This window comes from Ranitomeya variabilis, chromosome 5 (assembly GCF_051348905.1).
Source record: "Ranitomeya variabilis isolate aRanVar5 chromosome 5, aRanVar5.hap1, whole genome shotgun sequence".
In the NCBI taxonomy this organism is placed as follows: Eukaryota; Metazoa; Chordata; class Amphibia; order Anura; family Dendrobatidae; genus Ranitomeya; species Ranitomeya variabilis.
Window position 1 is genome coordinate 182,782,871 of NC_135236.1, and position 10,107 is coordinate 182,792,977.

At 39.9% G+C, this 10,107-nt stretch overlaps 1 protein-coding gene across 1 annotated transcript in view; it reads left to right on the forward strand.

The window, feature by feature from the left end:
• The window catches only part of IL16 (interleukin 16), a 248,252-nt gene extending 238,191 nt beyond the window's left edge, over window positions 1–10,061 (forward strand). Inside the window, exon 20 of the mRNA XM_077263616.1 lies at window positions 656–10,061. Within this exon, the coding sequence (XP_077119731.1) occupies window positions 656–834 (179 nt within the window). The 3' untranslated portion in view covers window positions 835–10,061. The remainder of the gene's footprint in view (window positions 1–655) is intronic.
• Window positions 10,062–10,107: the final 46 nt, after the last annotated feature.

The following is a 10,107-nucleotide window of genomic DNA, read 5'->3' on the forward strand; positions in this document are numbered from 1 at the left end:
CAAAAATGCAGATCCTATGCAGTTTTTTTAAAATAATTTATATATAAAAATATAAAGCTCACAGGTGGGGGCTGCAGTCTGCAGCTGTCAGCTTTACTTGCGCTGGTTAGCAAAAATAGAGGGGGCCACACTTTATTTTTTTCTACACAGTATGCCCCACACTGGCAAAGCTTGCTGATTGGCTGTGTTGCAGTCTTTCACAACAGACTTTTTCATGCTGCTGAAACTAAACAATATCACAGACTTGCTGGAGAAGTCCATGTCCGGGTCCATGCACAAATTTGCAAAATTGTATTTTGTAACATTTCAAACAGGCACCAGATTTCTGGTTTATCAGTTTCATGAATCAGCATCTTTGTGCCCTGCTTTGGGGTAGAGCGGCAGTAGCCTGATTTCACCTATTCATTTTAAATGCAGTGCCACATTGCTGGAAAATAGGTTACCCGTAGAATTGTGATAATTCCACATAGGGCAACAGGTAGACTACATGCCTAAGACATGACATTTGAAGTTTTACTGATGCAGTGTTACTTATTGCTCTTGACTTAGTATTGAAATAGTAATTATCCCTTTCTGGAACCACTGGTCAGCCAGTGGGATTAGAACTTGTGCCATGGACCTTGACATTTAAATCATCAGATGTTTTCTTTTCTAGGTGTGTCAGACAAGAATGAAGCTGTTCAGACAGGAGATGAATTACTGCAGCTGGGGAATATCAACCTACAAGGTCTCACTCGGTTCGAAGCTTGGACTGCCATCAAAACACTGCCTATTGGGCCCGTGCTCGCTGTAATCAGGAGATCTACCACCACTAGCTGTATGAGCAATCCATGAACATAGCTGCACAATGAAGGAAACTGTTCATAGCTTATAGTACAATTGCGTCCATTCTTGTCAAGGTGTTTATGTAATGGAAGACTAATTGTAATATGGGGAAATGAAGGCAGATTTATCTTCAGTTCTAAATGAGGCCTATTAGGCCGGTGTCACACTAAATGAATGGAAAATCGTTCCGAGTCTCCCTGCCGAGAGTCGCACAAGTGTTCTCCATATGGTCATCCATGTGTAATGCACTTGAAATGCGATGATGCGATTTTCTTGCGCCTATTTATCCATATGACATCCGTATGACATCTGTACATTTCTCACTACTTTTCCCTATTGAATTTAATGGCTCAATGGGCTGTAATGAGGAATATTTGTGCGTATTTGTCGCAAGCTAGATGCATGGTCCGTGTGGTGTCTGAGTTTCTCGCACCCATAGGCTTTCATTGGCGAGTCTTGGATAATATACATGTACAATCGCAGCATGCACATAGAATACGCCCGAGAAAAAATACAGTGATGTGAGCTGCCCCATAGATTAACACTGGGCTGAGTGCTATGCAATGTTTTCTCGCATAGCACTCGTCCGTATTCTACGGTAGTGTGACTCCGGCCTTAGTCATATAATGGTATATGTACTTAGATGTACCAAATGCATTTAGCAACATATTAAAACCCCCACAAATATTGGCCTCGCTGCTCCTAAACTCTCCCTATAGTTTATAAGTGGCTATTCCTGCAGTTATGTAATGGGCCAACTTTTGCAACCACCAATAACTGCACTAAAATGTTATTTTCTGTGCAAATATGCATTGGGTTTAAGTTAGACAGAGGTGCTGCTCCCGGCCAAATGTGGTATTACCAGCTAAATAAATATCTGTGGATGATAAGTGCACGGAGTGAACACATACAGTAGGAGAACATGTCTCACTGTCCCTTCTATTGTCACTATGATAGCACTATTTCTTGCTCTTTATAAAAGTCCGGTAAATGTAAAAGCCTTTTAGACTTGTAGCAAGCTGCCTGATTCACTTTAAATAAATGGTATAACGATAGAATTTTGTATGTATAAGGTTTTAGTTGAGTATAAGGCTATGTGCACATGTTGCGGATTTGCCTCTGGAATTTTTTGTGCGGATTCTGCATCTCTTCGCAGAAAACGCAGGTGCGGATTTGTTGCGTTTTTTATGCAGATTTTGTGCGGATTTCATGCGTTTTTACCCCTGCGGATTTCCATAATGGAATGGCTACAAAAACGCTGCAGATCCGCATAAATAAATGACATGCTCCTACTTTTGATCCGCAGCGTTTTCCATGTGGAATTTTCCGCACCATTAGCAATTTTTTTTCCATTGATTTACATTGTACTGTAAATCACTTGCATTTCTGCATGGAAAAAAACGCTGCGGATCTGCAGTAAATCCACAACGTGTGCACATAGCCTTATGAGAATTACATCTTTGATACTAATACAGCTCTGGCAAAAATTAAGAGACCACGGCAAAATGTTCAGTTTGTCTGATTTTTCTCTTTATAGGTATATTTTTGAGTAAAATGTAAATTGTTCTTTTAGTCTATAAACTTCTGACATGTCTCCGAATTTCCAAGCAATACATTTTGGAATTTTTTTCTGAAAAGGAGAAATGGTCCAAATTTTTTTAAAAAACCAGTGCTTTCAGCCCTCAAATAATGCAAAGAAAACAAGTTCATAATCATTTAGAAACAACAAGACTAATGTTTTAACTCAGGAAGAGTTCAGAAATCAATATTTTGTGGAATAACCATGATTTTTAATCCCAGCTTTCATGTGTCTTGGCATGCTTTCCACCAGTCTTTCACACTGCTCCTGGCAAAAAAATGTAAGCAGTTCTTTGTTTGATGGCTTGTGACTATCCATCATCCTCTTGATTACATTCCAGAGGTTTTCAATGGGGTTCAGGTCTGGAGATTGGGCTGCCCATGACAGGGTTTTGATGTGGTGGTCTCTTAATTTTTGCCAGAGCTGTAGATAGTCCTTTAGATTCTACCTTTAATAAACCCACTAAAAACAACTTTTTATTATCAAACTACAACCTACAGTGCCTTGAAAGTATTCATACCACAAACATTTTTTTATGTTACACCCACAAACTTATAAATATTGTTTGGGTGGGATTTTCTCATGTACCAACACTAAGTAGCAAGTAGTTGTGAAGTGTAACAGTAAGGGTACCGTCTCACAGTGGCACTTATGTCGCTACGACGGTACGATCCGTGACGTTCCAGCGATATCCATACGATATCGCTGTGTCTGATACGCAGCAGCGATCAGGGACCCTGCTGAGAATCGTACGTCGTAGCAGATCGTTTGGAACTTTATTTCGTCGCTGGATCTCCCGCTGTCATCGCTGGATCGGTGTGTGTGACACCGATCCAGCGATGCGTTCGCTTGTAACCAGGGTAAACATCGGGTTACCCGCTGTGCTCTGCTTTCACTTTACGGCCGGCACTCAGTCAGTGCGGGAAACAGACGGCTAGGGACCTGACGGACACCGGAATGTGAGTATGTAGTGTTTTTTTTTTTTACATTTACGATGGTAACCAGGGTAAACATCGGGTTACTAAGCGCGGCCCTGCGCTTAGTAACCCGATGTTTACCCTGGTTACCCGGGGACTTCGGCATCGTTGGTCGCTGGAGAGCTGTCTGTGTGACAGCTCTCCAGCGACCACACAACGACTTACCAACGATCACGGCCAGGTCGTATCGCTGGTCGTGATCATTGGTAAATCGTTTTGTGTAACGGTACCCTAATGATATATGGTTTTCTAAATATTTAACAAATACAAATCTTAAAATTGTAACGTACATTTGTACTCAGCCCCGAAGTCAATACACTGTAGGACCACCCTTTGCTGCAATTACTGATGCAAGTATTTTGGGTTATGTTTCTACCAGCTTTTCTGATCTAGAGGCTGACATTTTTGCCCATTCTGCTTTGCACCTATCACTAGCTCAGTGAGATTGGAGATGTTTTTAAGGTGATGTGCAGTGTTAGAATTCCACCAAACACAGTGTTTTACATTTAGCCCAAAAAGTTCTACTTTGGGCTCATCTGACCAGAGCACCGTCTTCCACATGCTAGCTGTATCCCCTGCATGGCTTTTTGCAGACTGCATAGGAGACTTCTTATGGCTTGCTTTGAAAAAATGTTTTCTTATTGGCAGATTTGTACACTATACAACTAAGGGCATAGTCTGACGGCCGGATAACACAGACGGCTGTCGCATCGCAATGCCTGGACTGGCCGTCGGCTCTCCTGAGCCGAATGTGACAGCTGAATAAAAGTACATGCTGTCACGCTTTGGTCAGGAGACTGGCTGGCGAGTCCGAGCATTGCAATACGATCGTCATCCGTGTTGTATGGCCATCTGTCTGCGCCCCAATTGTTTTTCCTGTTGACAGATTCTCCTGCTTAAGCTAGGGATCTCTGCAACTTGTCATGAGTGACCATGGGCCTCTTTTCTGCTTCTCTAATTAGTGCTCTCCTTGCTTGGAATGCCAGTTTAGGTGTACAGCCATGTCTTGGTAGGTTTGCAGTTGAGCCATATTCCTTCCATTTTTGTATCGCTTGACCAGTGCTCAGTTAGATGTTCGGAGCTTGGGTTGTTGTTTTTATAACCTAATACTGCTTTACCTCTTCTTCTCCACAACTTTATCCCTGACTTGTCTGGTGTGTTCCTTGGTTTTCATGATGTTGTTTGAACCCCAGTGTTCTCAAACAAACCTCTGAAGCCTTCACAAAACAGCTATAGTAATACTGAGAATAAACGACACAGGGTGGACTCAATGTTCTAATTATATGACTTCTAGATGTAATTGGTCCCACAGGATTTTATTTAGGGTACCAGACTACAAAGTGCTGAATACAAATGCACATCACAATTTATCAGATTTATATTTCTTAAAATATTCAGAAAATCATGTATCATTTCCTTTACACTTCACAAATACTTGCTACTTTGTGTTGGTATGTCACATAAAATCCCAATAAAATACATATAAGTTTGTGTGTGTAATGTGAAAAAATGTGTAAAAGTTCACCTAGTATGAATACCTTTACATGGCACTGTAGACAGTATAACATGTATACGGAGGCAAGAGCTCCAACAAAAATATTGCCGCTAATACATTATGGCCCTAAACAGGGGTGCCCTTCACCAACTGAGCTGTCTGCAAGCACGTGCCTCATGTGTCCAGTTAAAAGTCCATCCCTGAGCATGATGTATATTGCTGTGCATACAACTACATGGAATAGAGTTAATTGTTTTAACTTCATTGCCATAAAAATTAATGTAATAAAATGAATATGAATGTAGGCAGAAAATGAGTAAAGCAATATTCATTACCAGCTGTCACAATGCATTGAACTGCATGAATGCTGCAATTACTGACTTAATAGTGCCATAAAATGCTAGGAAGAGTATGTTTTTATGTAAATGAACATTATACGACTGCAGATGGAACTTTCAAGTATCCTACTGCCATTAAGACAGCGTGGAGTAGTATGCTTTGCGTACACTCATGTAATTGAAAGTCAGCAGTTCTTGTATTGAAGAGAATGGGCCTGATTAACTATTACATTTTTGGCTATTTTTTATGTTTTTCTCCTTTTCTTAATTTGTGCCTAATTCTTTTAATTTGCACCTTTTTAATGTCTATTTTTATATACAGTGGGTACGAAAAGTATTCAGACCCCTTTACATTTTTCACAATTTGTTTCATTGCAGCAATTTGGTGAATTACAAAAAAATAATTTTTTCACATTAATGTACACTCTGCACCACATCTTTACTGAAAAAAAAAACATAAAATGTAGAAATTTCTGCAAATTTAATAAAAAAGAAAAACTGAAATATCACATGATCATAAGTATTCACTCTTTGCTCAGACACTCATATTTAAGTCACATGCTGTCCATTTCCTTGTGATCCTCCTTGAGATGGTTCTACTCCTTCATTGGAGTCCAGCTGCGTTTAATTAAACTGATAGGACTTTATTTGGAAAGGCACACACCTGTCTATATAAGACATCACAACTCATAGTGAATCAGACCAAATGAGAATCATGAGGAACTAGCTAAGGAGCTCAGAGAGAGCATTGTGGCAAGGCACAGATCTGGCCAAGGTTACAACAGAATTTCTGCAGTCCTCCAGGTTCCTAAAAGCACAATGGCCTCCATAATCCTTAAAAGGAAGATGTTTGGAACCACCAGAAGTCTTCCTAGACCTGGCTGTCCAGCCAAACTGAGCAATAGTGGGAGAAGAGCCTTGGTGAGATAGGTAAAGAACACCAAGATCTCTATGGTTGAGCTCCAGAGATGCAGTAGGGAAATGCAACTATCACTGCAGCCCTCCACCAGTCAGGCTTTTGTGGCAGAATGGCAGACAGAAGCCTCTCTTCAGTGTAAGACATATGAAAGCCCGCATATAGTTTGCTAAAAAAAAAACACATGAAGGACTCCCAGACTATGAGAAATAAGATTCTCTGGTCTGATGAGACGAAGATAGACCTTTTTGGTGATAATTCTAAGCGGTATGTGTGGAGAAAACCAGGCACAGCTCATCACCTGCCCAATACAATCCCAACAGTGAAACATGGTGGTGGCAGCATCATGCTATAGGGGTGTTTTTCAGCTGCAGGGCCCTAACCTAAACCCAATTGAGCATCTCTGGAGAGACCTGAAAGTGTTTGTCCACCAACATTCACCATCCAACCTGACAGAACTGAAGAGGATCTGCAAGGAAGAATGGCAGAGGATCCCCAAATCCAGGTGTGAAAAACTTGTTGCATCATTCCCTAGAAGACTCATGGCTGTACTAACTCAAAAGGATGCTTCTACTCAATACTGAGCAAAGGATCTGAATACTTATGAGCATGTTATATTTCAGTTTTTCTTTATTAATAAATTTGCAAAAATTTCTACATTTCTGTTTTTTTCATTCAAGATGGGGTGCAGAGTGTACATTAATGAGAAAAAAAATTAACTTTTTTGAATTTACCAAATGGCTGCAATGAAACAAAGTGAAAAATGTAAAGGGGTCTGAATACTTTCCGTATTCGCTGTATGTTTGTCTATTTTCTTTTTATTGTGAATGGAGTTTGGGATTTCCAGATTGTGACTTTTTTAAATATCGCAAAAATGATCGCATATGTACTGCTGCCCCCCCGAAGTGATTTTATGTACGCCAGTTATGTTGGCGCAATTTTGCAAAACTTGCGACTTAAAAAGTCACAAAATAGGTCAAAGACAAAATTAAAGGACATTTTTGACTTAACAAAAATGAATGAATCCTGATCGCCATGAAAGATTAGGTGAAAAAAATACTTAAATACCACAAGACAAAAATGAAAAGTGATTTCATTGAAACTGAAAATGATGAATCAGTTCCATTGTGTCAGCAAAAACTCACATACGGTATATCAACACATAGGAAAAAGGTGTACGGTAGAGCGCTGATGCAGCAACAGTGCAGGCAGTCAGCATGCAGCCGCTGTGGTTTAGAAATTCATTTTTTATCAAATACATTATTTTCCCAGAAAAATGTTTTCACCCACAAAACACTGATACAGATTGTAACCAAAACAATGACCACTTAATAAAGAGGAACTTCTACATGCCTCCGAGGTTTTCGCTTGCATCAGTGCATAACGTGACCCTATCCTTATTGGCGGTATTTAAACATCTATTGGACACAAAACCTTTGAGGCATTTTTTTTACTTAAATGCATGTATTTTGTCTAGAAATACTTTTTGCAATTAGCTTTCATTAAAAATTGTGCACCATTTAGCTTTTACAGGCTACGTTTCCTGCACATTGCTGGGGGTCTAACAGCTGGGACATCAACAAATCCCGAGAAAGAGACCCCGAAGACCCCCGTCAGAATATAGCACTTTCACATCACCAATAATGGGAGTGTCAGCCAGAGACAGTTGAAAAACAATTGTAAAAATTATTTTTATTTCAAAAGACATGCATTTAAGTAAAAAAAAAAAAAAAAAAAAAAAAAATTTCTCCCCGAATGTGTCCACAAATACGGTATGCTGTTCTGTACATCCGGCAAACTAAATTCAGAACACATGGCTCAATGCAAATCATCAGATGAAATAATATTAGGAGCAACATTAAAAAAGCTTTCTTGGTCCTGGATATGGCTGCTTTGATCCTAGTTTATGGGAAGTAACCAATGCAGTCGTCCATGAAAATTCACATATATATGAGAAATTGTATCTTAAAAGACCCCGGCCGTGAGATTTACATGGCTCATACCATGGCAGCAGATACCATCTTCTTTATTCTAGCCATGTATTTTTTACTATGAAACTTTGCAGATATTCAGGAAAAACATACGGCACCTTGAAAAGCAGCGGCGCACTACGCGACTCGGAGGACTAGTCTGAGGTGGGCACCTGGCAGCTTCTCCCAGCTCTGTTCCCCTAAACTATGTGTATGTGTTATGAGGAGAGACCTGTCAGTCAAGAAGCGTGGGGGCGGAGAGAAGCCACCAGGGACCTGCTTCAGACTAGTGATCGGAGATGCAAAGTCCATGGCAACATTTCAGAGTAAAACTTACAGGGCTGCCATAATGCAGCTACATGTCAGATTCATGCTGCCTGCGGATCAGGCAGCATGAACCTCATGGCAAGTTCCCTTTAATTTTATCAAATACAGTGAGCCAAGAATACTGTATGTTTGAAGCATAAACGGGGAGATAGTGATATGTTCCTATCCGCTTTACTCTTCCTGTGGCCCTCCTGATGCCTGGTACTGGCCACTGGTGATTGGGTCCTGGCTACTGGTGTGGTAGTGTTTCAGCAGCAGACCCTATAGAAACAGTATGGCTTACCACTCCAGCAGACGTTATACTGCCACTGTATGCTTAGGAGCACCTACCATATTACTAGATAATTAATTCATTACCCTTACATTACATAAAGCTCGCCTGTGTGAATGCAACTTCTGTATGTATATATTATCATGTATAATAAATTAGTTTACAAAATTTACAAGACCTCTTAAAATTGAGCTGCCAAATCTCCCAACATGTCTTATGAGAAATGCAAGTATTTATTAAATCAAAGAAAAATTCTCGAGTCTATTTCTTTATAACTCTGTGTTGTTGTGTTCCTCTGTTATACCTCCTGGAAATAGATGTATAATTCACTATTCTCCTTGCCAATGGCGCATGTCTCCACACAGACAATCCAATCAGTGCTAATAATGTCAGAATGAATTAGGGGTTAACGCCCGCTGTTAATTTATTCATACTTTTCTAGGAGGAATAATAGAATAGCACAAAGCAGAGTTGTAAGAAATAATGCTCCAGAATGGTATGATGTAAGCAAGGTAAGCAGGCATAAAACACACACGGCAAGAGGGAAGATGCATCCTCCTCAGTGACAGTTTCAACTAAACCCTATAACATTTTTCTGCTGAGTAATTTCGAGTTCTCTTATGGATAACTCCATGTTCAGTAGATGTCTCGCTTATCTGACAATTAATACTATCTTCATTATCATTCATATTAATTGGTATAAGAGCTTTAACATAGGGAATTGCAGGAAATAATAAGAATAAAGCTTCTACCCAGGAGGGTCTGTAAAACACCTGCTCTAAATCTATGCAATATGCAGTTTTTGTAAATATTTCATTATCTTTGTTGGTACATGATATATATGTAAATACGTATGGATATGTAAAATTGAATAAAAAATTGTCTAATTACACATGGTTCATCAAATTGTGAATTGTTTTGAATGGTGATACATCCCAACCGTACTTAGGTTTTTAACAGAGGTCATATTTTTTATTCTTGAATATTTTGAACCTGTCAATCAGACTGCTAATATAAGGGGAGCTCCAGGCGACATAGCCAGATTACTATTCTAGGTAAAGATTAGTGGTGAGTGAACGTGCCCAGATAAGGTGTTATCTTCGAAAGATATATTCGAGTCCCTGTGCCTGCATGGCTTGTGGCTGTTGAACAGCCACCACACATGCAGGGATTATCTAACAAACAGGCAATCCCTGCATGTGTTGTGGCTGTTGAACGGCCATGAGATATGCAGGCGCAGGGACTCAAATATATTTTTTGAGCATGAATACACTGAAGACACTCGGTTCACAACCGAGCATGCTGAGATAAGACTTTAATCCGAGCACATTCGCTCATCACTAGTAAAGATCCAAACCACATACAGCTCGGGCAAAAATTAAGAGACCACCACATCAAATCCCTGTCAT